This window comes from Heteronotia binoei, chromosome 6 (genome assembly GCF_032191835.1).
Source record: "Heteronotia binoei isolate CCM8104 ecotype False Entrance Well chromosome 6, APGP_CSIRO_Hbin_v1, whole genome shotgun sequence".
NCBI classification, from domain to species: domain Eukaryota; kingdom Metazoa; phylum Chordata; class Lepidosauria; order Squamata; family Gekkonidae; genus Heteronotia; species Heteronotia binoei.
In genome coordinates, this window is record NC_083228.1 from 1,053,997 (window position 1) to 1,073,577 (window position 19,581).

The 19,581-nt window shown below is 53.4% G+C and overlaps 1 protein-coding gene across 1 annotated transcript in view; it reads right to left on the reverse strand.

Moving 5' to 3' along the window:
- LOC132573468 (uncharacterized) overlaps nucleotides 1–19,581 on the reverse strand; it is a 70,904-nt gene that overhangs the window by 1,708 nt on the left and 49,615 nt on the right. The window contains exons 4-7 of the mRNA XM_060240957.1: nucleotides 12,243–12,429; nucleotides 11,375–11,514; nucleotides 8,459–8,485; nucleotides 1,739–1,857 (exon numbers count right to left, since the gene is read on the reverse strand). Of these exons, the coding sequence (XP_060096940.1) occupies nucleotides 1,739–1,857; nucleotides 8,459–8,485; nucleotides 11,375–11,514; nucleotides 12,243–12,429 (473 nt within the window). The remainder of the gene's footprint in view (nucleotides 1–1,738; nucleotides 1,858–8,458; nucleotides 8,486–11,374; nucleotides 11,515–12,242; nucleotides 12,430–19,581) is intronic.

Below are 19,581 nucleotides of genomic sequence, written 5' to 3' on the forward strand. Positions count from 1 at the left end.
GCCAAAAACAGTAAAATGCTTCCATGAAATGATAAAAAAAACCTACATTAAAATCCAAGGTGGGAAAAGCTCATGGTTTCCCATGGGATGATGGGAAAGGGCTGATTTGGACCAGCAGCAGCTGGGTCAGCTCTGCCTGCTGAAATTAGAGCTGCAGGAGTGTGTGTGTGTGTGGGGGGGGGAATCCCTGGCCTCTGCCTGGAGTTGCCAGCAAGGTGGGGCCTGGAGATCTCCCAGAATCGCAATTGATCTCCAGATGATGGAAATCAGTTCCCCTGGAGAAAAGGGCTGCTTTGCAGTATAAAACCCCTCTTTGCTTCCCAAAACCCAGGCTCCATCCCCAAATCTCCAGGAATTTCCCAACCCAGAGTTGGAAACACTTCCCTGCCCCCCACCAATCAGCTGGCTGGCAGGGGGTTACTCATGGTGGTCACCAGTATGCCCCCTCACCTGCCCCCAGCTGCTCAGAGGAACCTGAAACCCAATCAGGAGGGGGGGGTGTCGTAGACAACAGCAAGAAGCTGGGGAGGCCCTGAGCTCAGCAGGGGGGGGGGGGCTGTGTTTATGTCATCTCCAGCTGCTGCTGCTGAGAGGGCCTCTTTTGATCTCCTCCGGCTTCGCATTTCTTTCAGTTGTGAAAACAATAGCAGGAAGCTGGTCTGGGCTGGCCCAATTTTCTTTCCAGTTGCAAAACTAATTTAAAAAATCCCTGCAGCTACAGCTGGCCCGCTTTGCAGACTCCCATGTGCAGAGAGATATATTTGGCTTATTGATGTGCCCATGCCACAAGGGAGCCAGGGCAAGCAAGTGATTCATCCCATCAGAAACCGACAGACACCTGCAGCCTGTTCCTGGAATCTACCTGGCACAGTCCCCAGCCGCAGAGACTCTGGGTGGGGCTCACAGCACTGAAAACCCCAAACAACACAAGCTGTTCCCCCCTTGCCCATCCCCAGAGCCAGAAACGGAGATCCCTCTTGGGAAAAGGTGCTGGGGGAGGCAGGAGAAAAGTCCATGAGCTGTAGGTCATTGTTGAGTCACAGAACACACTTCTCTCTGGGGACCAGACCGAGTTAGCAGCACATCTCCTATTATTGCTATGGTTCTTATTTATTTATAGTTATGTCCCACCAACCAAAGAAGCTCATCTGGGGGGCACATGACACAGGGCCTTTTTCCTGGCAGCCCCACAATTATGGAATGTCTGCCCCCCCCCCCCAACACACACTTTTGATCTTTAAGAAGCAGCCAATGATGGGCCACATTTGACTAAAAGTTTTCATTTATTGGCAGTCCTCATTGGATATTTTAAATTGTGGTCTTTTATGCATTTTTAAAAATAAACTTTGTCTTATTTATATTTTAAGCCGCCTTGAGATCCACAAGGTAGAAAGGCAGCTAACATGTGTTTTTAAACCATAAAATAAATAAATCTGTCATCTTTTAGAATTCTAAATATCCAGTACTCCTTAACATTACAATTAACTCTAAGAGAAGTGAATAGGCCAGTTTTATGGGAGAGGTAGTTACCGAAATTATCTCAGGTGCCTACTGATTCCTGGGTGGATGGAGAGATAGGAGAGCAGCTTTGAACTTGGGTATACTCAAGAGACCCAAGCCCAGCTCCTGCAGCTCACTAGCTTCTCTGACAGCGCAGCACTGAGATGGTCTTCCTGAAATTCCTCCCCCCCGCACCTGCCAGCAGCTCAAAAGAGCCCTCAGATCCTAGACTGCTCACCTATAGAGCTGAGGGCAGGACCTCTTCAAGGCCACCGAGGAGAGCCCCAGTCTGCTCTGGTTGCGTCCCCTGGACTTTCGCACAAGATCTCTCATTCTTCCCCAGGCATGACTCTCGCCCTGCAGGACAGGCACAAAGACACAGTACTGCAATATGAGGAGAACACGTGAAGCTGCCTTATACCAAATCAGACCTTTGGTCCATCAAGGTCAGCCTTGTCTGCTCAGACTGGCAGCAACTCTCCAGGGTCTCAGGCTGCTTGAGGTCTTTGACATCACCTCCTGCCTGAACCTTTTAGCTGGAGATGCTGGAGATTGAACCTGGGGCCTTCAGCATGCCAAGCAGATTCTCTACCACTGAGTCGTCGTGGCCCCTCTCCTAAAGAAGATGTCCCACCCGCCTGAAAAGTGGCATTCTACCCTTTCTCAAACAATGTTCAAGGCAGACACTTAGCAGCCGACTTTCTTCAGACAGGAGAGCAGCTGTGAGGAGGAGGGAATGTGGCAGCCCTCCCCCCACTCAGAACTGCTTCCAGAGGCCAGGAGGGGAGAAAGTGCTGGCAAAGCATTGTGGGGAACTGCACAGGAACTGGAAGAGCTCTCAGCCCAGCAAGGATATTGCCACTGGCTAAGCTCAGAGTGGTAAAGCTGCAGTACTCTCTGCTCACAACCTGAGTTCGATCCCGGTGGAAGCTGGGTTCAGGTAACCGGCTCGAGGTTGACTCAGCCCTCCATCTTTCCAAGGTCAGTAAAATTAGTACCCAGCTTGCTGGGGGTAAAGTATAGATAACTGGGGAATGCAATGGCAAACCACCCCATAAAAAGTCTGCTGTGAAAACGTCGTGATGTGACGTCACCCCAGAGTCAGAAACAACTGCACAGGGGACTACCTTTACCTTTAAGCTGAAGGAGAACAGCTCAACCAGCTATATTTCTGGAGCTTTTCTGCCTCAAGAGAACTGCAATCAAACCAAAGTCCAGCAGCACCTTAAAGGCAAGCCACATTTAGTCCAATAGGAGCTTTTGTGAGCATTCTGGAGTGCCCAGAAGCTTTTGAAAGCCCATATCGAAATAAAGGTTTTCAAGGTAGTGCTAGACTTTGGTGCTTGTAAAGTACCAGACTTGGAGACGAGCGTAGGGCAACATAGTTTATTCCATGGTACAATACAAGATGGAGAGAGCGAGCACGCGGGCCGGATCCCGCATATATACAGTTGCCGGACTATTCTTCCTGCTGGCCGGTCCAATGCCGACCAGCCGTATTTCCCGCCACAAGCTGTGATTGGTGGATCGTTGCGCCCAGCGCGGAGGCACCTGGATGTTTCTCAGTTACCTCCGCGGCTGGGATGGACTGATGTCATTCTGCTGTTGTGGCCATTATGAACTGGTTGCGCTCTGCGAACGCCATACACTACACTCCTCCCCCCTTAGTTAGTGACATAGTCCTGGAGGTAGGCGGGAGGCCGGCGCTCCCGTGTTGAACACCTAGGAGTTGCTTGTGGTGCCGGGGCTACTTCCGCATCTGGGGTTTCCCCGGGGGTTTGAGCGTTGGTGGGTTGTGGGTCGGGGTCCGAGGGTTGGTCCGCCTCTGCCGGTGTGTGTGGCCGTGGTGCTGGTGCAGGGGTCGTTGGGTGCCCCTCGGACCCTGCCCCCTCCCTCGTTTCCGTGGGTACCTCTGGGAGAGTCCGGCGGCGTAACTGGTCGATGTGCCGGTGTAGGATCTGGCCCCCCTCGGTGGATACCTCGTAGTGGCGGGAACCCACGACCCGTAGTACCCGCCCGGCTACCCACTCTGGGCCTGAAGCGTAGTTGCGGGCGAACACTGGGTCCCCCGCGAAGAACCCCCTAGCCGCGTCTCTGACCTCCGGGGACCCTCGCATGTCGGGGGCTCTGTCGGGGTTTAGCCGATCTAGCCTTGTGGTGAGCTTGCGTCCCATGAGGAGCTCGGCTGGGCTGACCCCGGTGACTGGGTTTGGAATGACCCGGTTGTCGAAGAGGAACGCGGCTAGCCGGTGGTCCCAATCGCCTTGCACTATTCTGCCCAGGGCCTCTTTTGTTGTTCGGACCATCCGCTCGGCCTGGCCGTTGGTGGCCGGGTGGAAGGGAGCTGACCGGATGTGTCTAATGAGGTACCTCTGGAGGAACGCCTGGAAGTCCCCCGAGGTGAACGCTGCCCCGTTGTCCGAGACTATGGTGTCCGGAATACCGTGGGTGCACAGGACCCTGCGTAGTGCTCTAATGGCTGCTGCTGACGAGGTAGACCCTACGGGGATGACCTCTAACCATTTTGTGTATGCATCTACAATGATTAGGAAGATCTGTCCCTGGAACGGCCCGGCAAAATCAATGTGGAGCCGGGACCACGGTTTCCTTGTGGTCTCCCACCGTGTAGCCGGGGCGCTGGGTGGATCCGGCCGCGACTCCTGGCATGTGCTGCATCTCCGGACCCAGTTCTCTATCTCCCCGTCCATCCCCGGCCACCATACGTAGCTCCTGGCCAGGGCCTTCATTCTCACTATGCCTGGGTGTGTTTCGTGGAGTGATTCCAAGACCCGTTTCTGTAGAGGGGGGGGGGGACCACTACCCTGCTCCCCCATAGTAGGCACCCTTTGTGGGCTGCGAGTTCCTCCCTTCGCATTTTGTAGGGTTTGAACTCTTCCCCCATGTCCCCCTCTGGCCACCCCCTCACCACCCAGTCGAGCACCCGTGCTAGGGTTTTGTTTTTTCCGGTGGCTCTAGCCACCTCCGCCGCGTGGAGGGGCTGCTCCGGAAGTGACTCGATTGACATGACCTGGTGTGCTGGGGCTGGATCGGGGCCTGTGTCAGGGAGCGGCAACCGGCTGAGAGCGTCCGCGTGACCCATTGCCTTGCCCGCCCTGTGTACCAGCGTGTAGGTGTACGAGTTGAGGAATTGATTCCACCTCAACACCCTCTGGGACAGGATTTGGGGGTTTTGGCGGTCTGGGGCCAACAGACCCAAAAGTGGCTTATGGTCCGTCGCTATTGTGAACCGGCGCCCATACAAATAATCGTTGAATTTATGGACCCCCGCTACTATGGCCAGGGCCTCCTTGTCGATTTGCGCATAGTTCCGTTCCGCCGAAGTCAGGGTGCGTGAGTAGTATGCGACCGGGACCTCCCGGCCATCCGGTAACTGGTGCCCCAGGACAGCGCCCACCCCGTACGGCGATGCATCGCATGCCAGGATGACCGGTAGGCGCTCGTCGAAGTGGTGCAGCACCGCGTTGGAGACCAGGACGTCCTTAACTGCCTGGAAGGCGGCGGCTTGCTTCTTCCCCCACACCCATGGAGCTTTTTTGTCCAGTAACCGGTGTAGGGGTTCGGCGAGGGCCGCCTTGTGGGGTATGAACGTGTGGTAGAAATTGAGGACTCCCAAGAAGCTCTGTAGCTCCGCTTTACACGTGGGGGCAGGGGCTTGAACAATGGCCCTAGTCTTTTCCTCGGTCGGGTGGATTCCCTCCGCGTCCACTGCGAATCCCAGGAACTCCACCCGCGGCACCCCCAGCATGCACTTCTCCCTTTTAACTTTTAGTCCAGCGGCTTGAAAACGGCGGAGCACCTCCCGGAGGCGGTTGCGGAATTCCTCGGGGTCCGGGGCGGCGATTAAAACATCGTCGAAAAACGGCTGGACTCCGGGGATCCCTTTAAGGAGACCATCCATTATATGGCTGAGGACCTGCCTACCTAAAGGACCGCCTCTCCCCATATGTGCCCCAGAGAGCACTGAGATCCAGCTCACAGAACTTACTGACAATCCCTGGGCCAAGAGAAGCCAGGCTGAGGGCCACTAGGGAGCAGGCCTTCTCGGTGATAGCCCCTCGTTGGTGGAACGACCTTCCGGAGATGGTGCGAGCCCTGCGGGACTTGAACCAATTCCGCAGGGCTTGCAAAACATGTCTCTTTCAGCTGGCCTTTGAGATGGAACCCGACTAATTTGATGAATGGACAACTAGTCATCTTGTGGATATCACGACTACAGCATTTAGCACCTATTTTATTATATATTTAACTTTTAAATAATTTTACTGTAATTGATATTTAAAATTGTTTATGTTGTTTATGATTCATGGGATTCCCATGCCTGTCAGCCGCCCTGAGCCCGCCTCGGCGGGGAGGGCGGGATATAAAAATAAAATATTATTATTATTATTATTATTATTATTATTATTATTATTATTATTATTATTATTATTATTATACTCTGGAAGATTCCCGGAGCCACGCTGACCCCAAACTGTAACCTGTTCACCCTGAACGCCCCCCTGTGGGTAACTATCGTCTGTGCCTCCGCCGTTTTGGCGTCCACCGGGAGCTGCTGGTAGGCTTGTGCCAGGTCCAACTTCCCGAAAATCTTAGACCCCGCCAGGGCTGCCAGCACGTGGCTGACCACTGGCACCGGGTATGGGTTGTCTTGGAGCGCTTTGTTAATTGTGCACTTGTAATCTACACATATCCGCACGTCTCCATTTGGTTTGACCGGAGTCACTATGGGGGTCTCCCACATGGCGTAATCGACCGGCTCCAGGACCCCTTGGGCTACTAGGCGGTCCAACTCTGCCTCGATCTTGGGCTTCAAGGCGAAGGGGACCCTCCTTGCCTTGAGCCGGATCGGTCTGACCGTCGGGTCGAGCGGTAGGGAGATGGCCGGGCCCTTGTAACTACCCAGCGACCCATCAAATACGTCGGGGAACTCTCCGCACACCTCCCCGAACCCTCCTGCTGTGGCTGTGCGCGCCACCTCTATTCGGATTCCCAAGGGGCCAAACCATGCAAGACCCAACAGGGTGGTAAGCGGCCGCCTGACCACCAGGATGTCTAGGGGGCCTTTGAAGGACCCCCGCTCCACCAGCACCCGTGCCCACCCCGCTATTTGGACCGGGTTTTGCTGGAAGTCCCGCAATATGAAATTTGCTGGTCGCAGCTGCAGCCCTTGGCCGGGGCGTAGCCTTCTCAGGGTCTCCTCCGCTATTATGGAGATGGAGGAGCCTGAGTCCACTTCCATGGTGCAGGGGGCCCCGTCTATGAGGACCGCCATCGTTATCTTGTTGGGGGTGGTCAGGGGCAAATTCAGTACCTGAAGTGAGGTGGAGGCTGTGGAGTGGGACTCTGCGGCCTCGTGGTGTGCGGGTGGTCGCGGGCGGTTGGGCTTGGCTCGGCAAGCCCGCGCTATGTGGCCGGTCTTCCCGCAGCTTCTGCAGTCCCAGGTCCGGTACTGGCAGTCCCGCCGATCGTGGGGGTCGCCGCAGCTGGCGCATTTCGCCCTTTCGCTGGTGCGCTGACTCGGCCGTTCGTGGGCTCAGGGGCGCTGTGGAGCTCGGGCGGCGGGTCCTGCGGCGCGTCGCGTCTGGAAGGCTTCTCCCTCGTCCTGGTGCTCGGGGTCCAGCTCCTCGTGGTGGGCGGTCTCGGTCTTGGCCCGGGGGAACGTCCTGGCGGTCCTCTCCCACGCTACCGCCTCGCTGAAGGCGCCCTGGAGGGTGAGCTCTTCTTTGGCGAAGAGCTTCTGCTGGAGCCTTTCGTCGCGGAGGCCCCACGTGAATCGGTCGGCCAGGGTTTCCTCCAGCTGGGGAAAGTTGCAGTTCCCGGCGAGTTTGCGGAGGGCTGCCAAGTAGTCCGCGGCTGACTCTCCTGCGGTCTGGTCCCTTTTGTGGAACATGAATCTGCGAGCCACCCGTGAGGGCTGCAGCAAGAAGTGGCCGTGAGGAGCCTGATGATCTCCTCGTAGGATTTCTCCGCCAGGCGGGCGGGCGCCGAGAGACCCTTGGCGATCTCGAACGTGGCTGGCCCGCAGACGCTCAGGAGAACATCCCTCTTTGCTCCGGCGTCGGTGATCTTGTTGGCCCGGAGGTAGAACTCGACCCGTTCCGAGTAGGACTCCCAGCCCTCTGGATTTGCAGGGTCGAAGGGCTCGAGGTAGCCGGTGATTCCGCCCTGGTTGGCCATGGTGGCGGCGGCGGTCGTGTCGGGTCGTTCGTTGCCAAAGGTCTCCGTCGTAGCCGATGAGGCTAGGATCCCACCTTCGTCGCCACTGTAAAGTACCAGACTTGGAGACGAGCGTAGGGCAACATAGTTTATTCCATGGTACAATACAAGATGGAGAGAGCGAGCACGCGGGCCGGATCCCGCATATATACAGTTGCCGGACTATTCTTCCTGCTGGCCGGTCCAATGCCGACCAGCCGTATTTTCCGCCACAAGCTGTGATTGGCGGATCGTTGCGCCCAGCACGGAGGCACCTGGATGTTTCTCAGTTACCTCCGCGGCTGGGGTGGACTGATGTCATTCTGCTGTTGTGGCCATTATGAACTGGTTGCGCTCTGCGAACGCCATACACTACAGTGCTATTTTGCTCTTAACACGGCTATCATGATACAATAAAGAGAACTGCAGAGGAGCTGCAGGGCGGGGGGCTGGAACCGCTGAGTGCCCCCACTTGCCACATGGTGCCTTCTGTCTAAAGAGAAATCACACCAGCCCTAGAAAGTAGGATAGTGCCTCCTTGTGACCCACAGATAACTGCCCTTTGGGGTTCAATTCATGGGCTATGAGCTCTTTCGTTAGCTCCTACAGGGAGGCATTGGCCCTTGGAAGGAGAAAAGACAGGTTGTGTCACTCGAAACAGTTTACAATCAAGTCATTTACAATTCTGACAGTGGGGAATCCAGAAGGCAAGAGACAAGCAGCTTTTCTTTCAATTACTTACGGAGGCACTTCGGCTGATGTCCGAGTCCTAGACACAGCAAGAGAAAAAAACATAATTAATAAGGGGTAGGATGGATTTCCGGGATCAGTTTCAAATGTTAATACCATGTTATTTTAAGGTGATTAAGGACTACCTGGTTTGTCTGTGTTTGCTGGCTTTTAAAGGGCCTACCTAGGAGCAGAGAGACCTGGGATCGACCACCAGTTCTTACATTTCTAGTTCCTTCTTCTCAGAATACCAAAAGCACAGCCTGAGATCAGCTGTAGTCCACCTTTATTATGCTACACAGGATGCATGCATTCTTTAAAATGAATTTATTTATTTATTTATATCTCGCTATTCCCCTCAGCTGGGACTCAAAGCCACATAGAACAACCCTGTAAGGTGGGCTAGGCCAAGAGTTTGTGATGGGCCCAAGGTTACCCCACCAGCTTCCATGGTAGAAGTGGGAATCTGAACCCAGGAACCTTGTCTGATACTCTGCTAGGCCACTCCGGATGCAAACACAGCTCTTGAGATGCTGGCCTGAAATATCCCTTTTCTCTTCTTTTGCCTTTTGGATTGCTCCGTAAACGTTCTTCACAGGTGTCTGAGATCCATGCTGGCACATCCCGAGCAGGTAACCTCTGATTCTGACCTGCCCCCAACAGTTGGCCCATCTGCCAGTTCTTTCTGCCAGGGACTCTCTACAGGGGCACATCAGGTCGCAGGCTCGACAGACAGCCCATGCTGGTTTCAGACTGGGGTTTCACAGGTGGAAATTTGGAATGCTCTACAGCAGGGGTGTGGCTCAGGAGTCACATGTGACTCTTTCACATATATTGTGTGGCTCTCAAAGCCCTCACCACCCCATCAGCTGGCTTGGAGAAGGCTTTTCTCTCTTTAAATCACCTTGCCAAGCCAGCCAACATTGCTTTCTTTCTTAAGTTGCTTTCCTTCCGCCTTTCCCTCCCTCCCCCATCTATTTCCCTCCCTCCCTCCCTCCCTCCCTTCCTTCCTTCCTTCCTTCCTTCCTTCCTTCCTTCCTTCCTTCCTTCCTTCCTTCCTTCCTTCCTTCCTTCCTTCCTTCCTTCCCTCCCAAAGTGCCCAAAGCAATGATGGATGAGTAGGAATCTTGAAACAACCCTCCTTTATGGGCAGCTACTTCTTTCTCCCCTCACTCTTCCAGCACACTGATATAGTCATTTATGACTACAGAAAGACTTTCTTGAAGGCACACCTAGATATTCTACTGCTTGCTGTTTTAGAAGGTCACTTCAGTGGGATTCCAAGAGTTTGTCCCTGTGACTGTAGGTACGTTGAGGATTCCCTCATGCCACAACCCTTGCCAGTCCGGCTTTCGCCCAGGTTATGGGACGGAGACAGTACTGGTCGCCCTGATGGATGATCTCCAACGGCACCTGGACCGGGGCGGCGTGGCGGTGCTGATGTTGTTAGATCTGTCGGCCGCGTTCGACACGGTCGACCATCGGCTACTGACCCGCCGCCTCGCCGATATAGGGGTGAGGGGGTCTGCCTTACAATGGCTCTCCTCCTTCCTCGAGGATCGGGGACAAAGGGTGGCAATTGGTGGCGAGCGGTCCCGGAGGCACACACTGGATTGTGGAGTGCCTCAGGGGGCAGTTCTCTCACCAATGTTATTTAATATCTATATGCGCCCCCTTGCCCAGATTGCCAGGAGATACGGACTTGGGTGCCATCAATATGCGGATGACACCCAACTCTACTTACTGATGGACGGACGGCCTGACTGCGTCCCTGAGAATTTAGACCGGGCCTTGCAGGATATGGCAACATGGTTGAGGGGGAGCGGGCTGAAATTGAATCCAGCGAAGACAGAAGTCCTTTGCCTGGGTCGGGGCGCCCGGGAAGGGGAAATACTTCTTCCGGTCTTCGACGGGGCGCCGTTGAAAGCGGCGCACCGGGTTAGGAGTCTGGGAGTCTTACTGGAGCCTTCATTATCAATGGAGGCTCAGATTGCAGCCACTGCCAAGTCAGCCTTTTTCCACCTAAGGTGGGCAAGGCAGTTGGCTCCCTTCGTAGAGCGCCAAGATCTGGCAACGGTACTTCACGCAACGGTCACCTCGAGGCTGGATTACTGTAATGCCCTCTACATGGGGCTGCCTCTGTACCGAACCCGGAAGCTGCAGCTGGTGCAGAACGCAGCGGCCAGACTGTTGCTGGGGCTCCCTAAATGGGAGCACATACAGCCTGGGCTGCGCGAGCTGCACTGGCTGCCAGTTACATACCGGGTTCGTTACAAAGTGCTGGTCATTACCTTTAAAGCCCTATATGGTCGAGGACCTGTCTACCTTAGGGACCGTCTCTCCCCACATGAACCCCAGAGAGCACTGAGGTCAGCTGGAAAAAACTTGCTGACCACCCCCGGACCAAGAGAGGTGAAGCTGTGATGGCCAGAACTCCCTTGGAGTTCAATTATGCTTTTCACACCCTTGTTCCTGGCTCTGCCCCAATGTCTCCTGGCTCCACCCCCAAAGTCTCCTAACTCCACCCCCAAAGTCCCCAGATATTTCTTGAATTGGAGTTGGCAACCCTAGATTTGAGGCTGATCATAAACGATTTCTAAGGCCAGTATGTCTCATGTCCCAGGAAGGAGAGAGCAGAATAGATTAGTGTTGCTACTGGCAGATAAGGCTAAATTTCAAAGTTGGAAAGTGATTTCATTTTGAGATTTAAATGATTATTATGAATTTTATTTTTTTTTCCTGTGAAAATGCCTGGTCATTTTTATTATTTGATTGTTGTTGCAATGGCTTATTCATTGATGCCATAAAACAAAGATTTTTTAAAATAACCGATTTTCTGTGCAGTTTCTGGGGGCTAACACTTTCTTGCATCTGACAAACAGGGCTCACTTCCATGGAAGTTCATGCCGTGTCTCTGTGTGTCACTTACCCTTTTCATGAGTGGCTCCTTTGGGAGATCAGCTGGAACATCAGTTGTGCTACAACCTTCGAGATGCCCCACTTCAACACTTCCCCTTCCATTTGGCAGCTTTGACCCCATTATCAGCTGATCCACACATGGGTCTCCCTCTGCAAGCACAAGCTGAGAGTTAGCAGCGAGAAGCAGACCACCACTGGGGCTTCTTTTGTAGCAGGAACTCTTTTGCATATGAGGCCAACCACCCCTGATGTAGCCAAGGCTCCCAAATCTCCAGGCATTTCCCAACCCGGTGTTGGCAACCCTAGGTGGGAACTGCTACCCCTGGTAATATCATCCCAGGGAAGGCAGAGAGCCAAGCAGCTTTGGTGTCAGCAGGCAGGACAGGAAGGGGAGGCAGAGATGAGGAATGAATGACATGGAGACCATTTCAAACACAAATGCCATTTTTGGTGAATAAAATAAACCAATTTCACACACCTTCCCTTTATTACTGGAGAACCACTGCCCCTTCTCAATCTGCTAGGAACTGGATAAAAACTGTGGTTCCCCACAGCTTTTAAATAGAGGGCTTTATTCCCTCTACCCACCCACCCCCCAACGTTATGCAACAACCACAGCTTCAGACAAGCTTTTAAGTATGTTTGCTCAGAAGAAAGATTCCGGTGGGTCACCATGTTAGACTGAAGCAACAGAACAACGTTTGAGTCCCAGTGGCATCTGCAAGGCCAACAAAGTTTTATTCTGGGTAGAAGCTTTCGTGTCTCTCTGGCTATTCTTAGAGAGGCTATCATTTGAGTGAGTGAGGCAATTAAAGGCCTATTTCATAGAGACAGCATATTTTCAGTTAAGGCCATTTCTCCAAAAGACAGCAATACACCTTTACAGCAGCCTGTTTTTCCTCTGCTGGCTCCTGTTTCTGGAATGCTGGAGAGGTCGGACACGTTTCCATTCTGCGCCAAGAGACTGTGGGGCCTGCTCTTCCCAGCAAAGACATTCTTCACCTCCTGGTGCGAACCAAGCAAGACGCTGGCAGCACTGCAGGAACACTGTTGCAGAAAGTACTCCTACGCCAGAAGAGAGAGGAGAGATGTGGGCCCTGGTCAGAAGGAGAAACTGGCACTGTCAGTTATCTTCACAGATGATAGCATTCCATGGGAGAGATGGGCAGCCTCAACCCCAAGACCCGCTGGGCCAAAGTGAACCTGTCTTACACAGCCTTGTAGAGCTGCCAACCTCCAGGTGAGGACTCCCCAATTACAACTCATCTCCAGACTACAGAGATCAGTTCCCCTGGAGAAACTGGCTGCTTTGGAGGGTGGTCTCTGTGGCATTATACTCGGTTGAAGCTCCCTCCCTCCCCAGGCTCCCTCCCCAAATTGCCAGGAATTTCCCAGCCCAGATGTGGCAACCGTATACCTTTTGCATCCACTCCCTGTCCATTTGCCTTTTTAAAAAATGAGTGTGTGTTTGCGTGATGATTGACCTCTGGTGACCCCTACTGGGGGCTTGGACATTTAGAGAGGCAGACTGGCTTCTATTGCCTGCCTCTGCATCCCAGCCCTGTATCCCATCCAAGTACTTGCCAGGGTCAGCCCTGCTTAGTTTCTGAGATCTGATGAGTTCAGGCTTGCCTGGGCTATCCCTGTACATTTGCAATAGTACTTCTGCAACTAATATATCTGAAGAATGTCTTCATGAAGACATACCAAGACTCAAGTAACTGAATTCTTCTCTGGATGTCACTTGTCACATGGAATCTTTGTTATTAATCTCTACAGCCAATAAAATACCCCTTCATTCATTGTCGGACTTGGAACATTTGAAAATTTGCACAAGCAGCTGAATGTTAATTTGTATGTCCTCCCTGTTGATAAACTGAAAATGCAAGAATGTTTGTTCTTAAGTACCCAAGGCATTAATCAGATTATGGAATTATTCCTGAAAGGAACTTGATACATGTTTTTGTGTGAGCTGCTATTTTGTCCCAACCTTGAGTGGAATAAACACAAAACAGAATAAGAGAAAGAACTTTTCTGCTCCTGCAGAAAACAAGAGAATACAATGCAATCTTGAATTCTTCTTGATGTGGGGGTGGCTTTTAATTTTCACTTATTTGCCCAAGCAATGTGGAATGGGCTTCACAAAAGAGGTTCTAGAGGAACTGGCGCGCCAGAGTAAATTTTAAATCATCTGGAAAATGAGCCTCATTCACAAAATTTTATTTTTTACTTATTTATGCATATATTTATTTATCTATTTACATAATGTATACCTGTCCTCTTTGCCTTCATCAGGGCCAGCAAAGTAGCTAACAGATTTAAAATATATGTAATAAAAACATATATTAAAAATCATAAAAATCATAAAAACCAAACAAAAAAGCATCATTAAAGCCAAGTTACAATGCAAATGAAACACACCTAAAAGTCCATTTAAAACACAGAGCAGGAAACTAGGGTTGCCAGCCTTCAGGTGGGGGAACCAGAGAAATGTCACTTCTAGAGTGTGTATGCAACACAGCCAAAACTAAGGTATAGCTCATCAAAAGGAGACCCAACGTACAGGAAGCTGACATGAATACTCTTGCTTGGATCACCTTGAGCCTTTTTTGAGCGTCATGCTGGTTTGGAAATTGCATTGGAGACTAGTTTGAATCTCTATTATTACTTATTGGAAGTTGTGAGTATGATTAGGTGTGAAAGTTTTATTGTTGCATACCGTGAGCAGTGGCTAGGATTGTACATTTCATTGCCATTTTGGCAGCTGCGGAATGCAGTGAAAATATTGCTGTAAATTAATTCTGAATGTTGAAGTATAATATTAAGGTTTGTAGCTATAATCATGACGTCAAAATGCTGGTGTGATTTTGTCTTTTTATTGTAGTTTCGTGATCATGCTATCAATGGAGCACCCTGTGCTGGAACAGTGATTGAAGCAGGAGTATTCAATTTGACTTCCTTGTTGGAATTATATCTATTGGGACTTGTGCCTTTAAGCCTTGTTCTGAATGTTAGTTTTGTAATTTTGATGAAATATATCTTAGTTGTTTGGTCCCTATAACCTTTGGTTGTGTTGCATACATACAGCCTGCAGGTGGGGCCTGGAGATCTCCCGCTTTTACAACTGATCTCCAGCTGGCAGAGATCAGCTCCCCTGGAGAAAATGGCTGCTTTGGCATTGCACCATAGGCAATACTGCTGCGCTGAAGCTCAGAAAGAGCACTCTGCTATGTGAAGGTGCTTGACCAGTCCAGCCCTCCTAAACCATACTCAACAGGCTGCAGTAGGGTTGCCAATCCCCAGGTGGGGGCAGGGGATCCCCCGGTTTGGAGGCCCTCCTCCTGCTTCAGGGTTATCAGAGAGCGGGGGGAAGGGAGGGAAATGTCTGCTGGGAACTCCGTTATTCCCTATGGAGATTTATTCCCATAGAAAATAATGGAGAATTAATCCGCGGGTATCTGGGGCTCTGGGGGGGGGCTGTGGTTTGAGGAGTTCAATTATGCTTGTCACAGCCTTGATCTTCTCCACACCCCTAATGTCTCCTGGCTCCACCCCCAAAGTCTCCTGGCTCCATCCCCAAAGTCCCCAGATATTTCTTGAATTGGACTTGGCAACCCTAGGCTGCAGCCCCATGTGTTTGTGTCTTAGGAAATCCGCTTGTCCCATGCATAATCTTGTAAACCTCTATCATGTCACCCCGCAGTCAACGTTTCTCCAAGCTAGAGAGCCCCAAGCGTTTCAACCTTTCTTCATAAGGAAAGTGTTCTAACCCTTTAATCATTCTAGTTGCCGTTTTCTGCACTTTTTCCAATGCTATAAAATCTTTTTTGAGGTGTGGTAACCAGAATTGTACACAGTATTCCAAATGAGGCCGCACCGTCGATTTATACAGGGGCATTATGATATTGTCTGATTTTTTCCTCCCCAATTCCCTTCCTAATAATTCTCAGCATGGTTGTAATGTACTCGGAGACGAGACGTGTTGAAGGCAATGTACTTTATTAGTTGGTACATCACAAGAAGAATGGCTGCCGCGGGCCGGGACCCGCTTAATATATGCTTCATCCCGGAACGGCCCCCAGACTGGCCAGTCAAACTTCCCGCCATTGATGGTGATTGGCGGAGAGCCTTCGCGCGCTTCGCCCGGCGACCTGGGACTTCCCCTGGTCGCCTGTGCCACGCGGTGCTTCCTTCAGCACGATACACAACACTCCTCCCCCCCTAGTTAATGTACATAGTCTTGTAAGTAGGCAGGTGCTCTGCGCTCCCGCGTCGATCGTCTTGGGGCCGCTTGCGGTGTCAGGGTGGCCCCCGTGGAGGGGGTTTCCCTCTGTAGTTCCATTTCAGCCGGGGTACTGGCCGGTTCGGCTGGCAGATTGGGATCGGCCGGTCTTGGGGCATCGTATGTTGGCAGGGTCGGCGATGCCGTGGCTGGGGTGTCCATTGATGGCCCATCTCCGCTCACCGCTTCCCCTGAGCTGGGGGTTTCCTCGGGCAAGGTGTGGTGGCGCATCTGATCAATGTGCCTTCGCAGGATCTGACCCCCCTCGGTCGCTACCTCGTATGACCTAGACCCTGTGACTCTCAGTACCCTGCCCGCTACCCACTCAGGGCCGCTCGCGAAGTTCTCTGCGAACACTGGGTCCCCCGGAAAGAACCCCCGCGTGGCTTCCCTGATTTCTGGTGAGCTGCGGACATCCGTGGCCCGGTCCGGGTGGAGCCTATCCAACCGGGTTATTAGCTTTCGTCCCATCAGGAGCTCCGCGGGGCTTGACCCTGTTACGGTGTTGGGAGTGACCCTATTGAGGAACAAGAAGGCTGCCAGTCGGTGGTCCCAGTCCCCCTGTATGATGCGACTCAATGCCTCTTTGGTGGTCCGCATCATGCGTTTGGCCTGGCCGTTGGTGGCCGGATGAAAGGGGGCGGACCTAATGTGGTGTATAAGGTACCGGCTGAGAAACTCCCTAAATTCCCTAGAGGTGAATGCGGTCCCGTTGTCCGTGACCAGGGTGTCGGGGATCCCGTGGGTGCAAAAAGCCCTCCTCCAGGCTCTGACCACGGCTGCTGTGGAGGTGGATGCTACGGGAATTACCTCCAGCCACTTTGTGTAGGCGTCGACCAGGATAAAGAATATCTGCCCCTGGTACGGCCCGGCGAAATCTAGGTGGAGGCGGGACCACGGCCGGCGGTTGGATTCCCAGCGGTGGACTGGTGCGCTGGGCGGATCGGGTCTAGACTCCTGGCACGGTTGGCCCCGTCTCACCCACCCCTCTATTTCCTCATCCATGCCTGGCCACCACACGTAGCTGCGGGACAGGGCTTTCATCCTTACGATCCCCGGGTGGGTTTCGTGTAATGCGTCTAAGACCTGTTTGCGCAGCGGGGGAGGGATCACCACCCTACTTCCCCACAGCAGGCACCCCTTATGCGAGGACAGCTCGTCTCTGCGAGATGCGAAGGGCTGGAACAAGCTTGCCCACTGGCCACCCCTTACCACCCAGTCCAGAACCCGTGCGAGTGTGCAGTCCCTGCTCGTGGCGTGGAGGGGCTGCTCGGGCAAGGACTCCAGGAGCATTATCATGTGGGCCGGCGCAGGGTCGGGTTCTGTTGAGGGAAGGAGTAGGCGGCTGAGTGCGTCCGTGTGGCCCATGGCTTTCCCGGGCCGGTGTACCAAGGTGTAGGTGTATGAATTTAAAAATTGGTTCCACCTCAGGACCCGCTGTGAGACGATTTGTGGGGTCTGTCTGTCCGGAGCAAGGAGACCCAGGAGTGGCTTGTGGTCAGTGGCGATGGTGAAGCGCCTACTGTAGAGATAATCATTGAATTTGTGTACCCCCGCCACAATAGCCAAAGCCTCCTTATCTATTTGCGCATAATTGCGCTCAGTCGGTGACAGGGTTCTAGAATAATAAGCTACCGGTACCTCCCTCCCGTCCGGGAGTTGGTGCCCCAGGACTGCGCCCACCCCGTATGGAGAAGCGTCGCAGGCCAGGACTAGCGGTAGAGCCTCATCGAAATGGTGGAGGACTGCGTTAGAGACAAGGAGGTCTTTTACCGCCTGAAACGCCACTGCTTGTCTCTTCCCCCAAACCCACAGTGCCTGTTTGTCTAATAGCCGGTGGAGTGGCTCCGCTATGGCCGCCTTGTGGGGCAAGAATGAATGGTAGAAATTGAGTAACCCCAAAAAACTTTGGAGCTCTGCCTTGCACGTGGGGCTTGGACAATGGCTCTGGTCTTGTCTTCCGTCAGGTGAATCCCTGCTGCGTCTACGGCGAAACCCAGGAACTCTACCCTTGGCACCCCCAGTAGACACTTTTCCTTTTTGACTTTAAGCCTCGCCGCTTGGAAACGACGGAGTACTTCTCTCAGGCGGCTGCTGAACTGCTGGGCGTCCGGGGTGGCGATTAAAACATCATCAAAGAACGGCTGCACACCGGGGATCCCTTTAAGGAGAGAGTCCATTATACTCTGGAAGATCCCTGGAGCCACGCTAACCCCAAACTGGAGCCTCCACACCCTGAACGCCCCCCTGTGGGTCACGATGGTCTGGGCTTCGGCGGTCTTGGCGTCAACCAGCAACTGCTGGTACGCCTGCGCTAGATCCAGCTTGCCGAAAATCTTGGACCCGGCCAGGGCCACCAGCACATGGCTGACCACTGGAACGGGGTAGGGGTTGTCTTGGATAGCGTTATTGATTGTGCACTTGTAATCCGCACATATCCTCACGTCCCCATTTGGTTTGACTGGTGTTACTATGGGGGTTTCCCAGGCTGCGTATGACACCGGTTCAAGGACCCCCTGAGCTGTGAGGCGGTCCAGCTCCGCCTCGATCTTTGGCTTTAAGGCCAACGGGACGCGCCTCGCCTTAAGCCGGATCGGCCTGACCATGGGGTCGAGCGGCAGGGTGATGGGTGGTCCCTTGTAACTCCCTAGGGACCCATCGAAAACGGCTGGGAATTCCCGGCAGACGTCTTCAAAACTACCCGCCTGCACTTGATCCACCCCCACTAGCTGGATCCCTAGGGGTTGGAACCAGGCCAGTCCCAACAAGGAAGTGAGCTGCCGCTTGACCACCAAGACGTCCAGAGACCCCCTGAACTTCCCTCTCTCCACCCATACCCGGGCCCAGCCCACGATGTGCACCGGGTTTTTCTGGAAGTCCCTCAGAACAAAATCGGCTGGCCTCGTTTGGAGGCTTCGGTGGGGGCACAGTTTCTTTAGGGTTTCCTCCGATATTATTGAGATGGAGGAACCTGAGTCCACTTCCATCATGCATGGGCTGCCCTCGATGAGGACCGTCAACTTGACCTTCTCAGGGGCGGAGACGGGCAAGTTCGGTACCTGCAGGCTGGTAGACGCCGTCGTGTGAGCCTCGGTGGAGTCCTGATGTGCTGACTGTCACCGCCGGCTGTTCTTGGCCCGGCATGCCCAAGCGATGTGGCCTGTCTTCCTGCAACTTCAGCAGTCCATGTTGCGGTACGGGCAGTCCCTTCTCTCATGGGGGTCGCCGCAACTTGCTCACTTGACGGTGGAGGCTCTCTCTGTTGCTTTGTGTCTTGAGTCCGTTCCTTGTGGCCGCCGGATTTGGAAAGCCTCTTCCTCCTCTCGATCTTCCGGAGCCATTTCTTCCGAGTGGACTGTCTCTCCTCTGGGATGGCTGTAAGCTCTCGTGGCCCTCTCGAAGGCCGTCGCCTCTTTGAAGGCTTGTTGGAGGGTAAGCTCTTCTTTGGCGAAGAGCTTCTGTTGCAGCCGCTCGTCTCGGAGGCCCCAGACGAATCGGTCCCTCAGGGCCTCCTCCCGTTTGTTGAACTCACAGTTCCCGGCGATCTGGCGGAGCGCGGCCAGGTAGACTGCCGCTGTTTCCCCGGGCTTCTGATCCCTCTTGTGGAACAGGAGTCTGCGGGCTACGATGGATGGTTGGGGCAAGAAATGCCCCGTGAGGAGTCTGACAACCTCCCCGTAGGTCCTCTCGGTGAGCTTCGCAGGGGCAGAGAGACCGCGTGCGATCTCGAAGGTTGCCTCGCCACAGATGCTCAACAGGACGTCCCTCATTCTGTTGTCATCTGTTATTAGGTTAGCCCGCAGGTAGCAGTCGACCCGTTCGGTATACGTTTCCCACCGCTCGGGATGGTCTGGGTTGAATTCCGCCAGATGGCCCGTCATTACACTAGAGTTCGCCATGGTGGTGGCGGGCTTCTCTGTTTCTGCGGTGCTGTG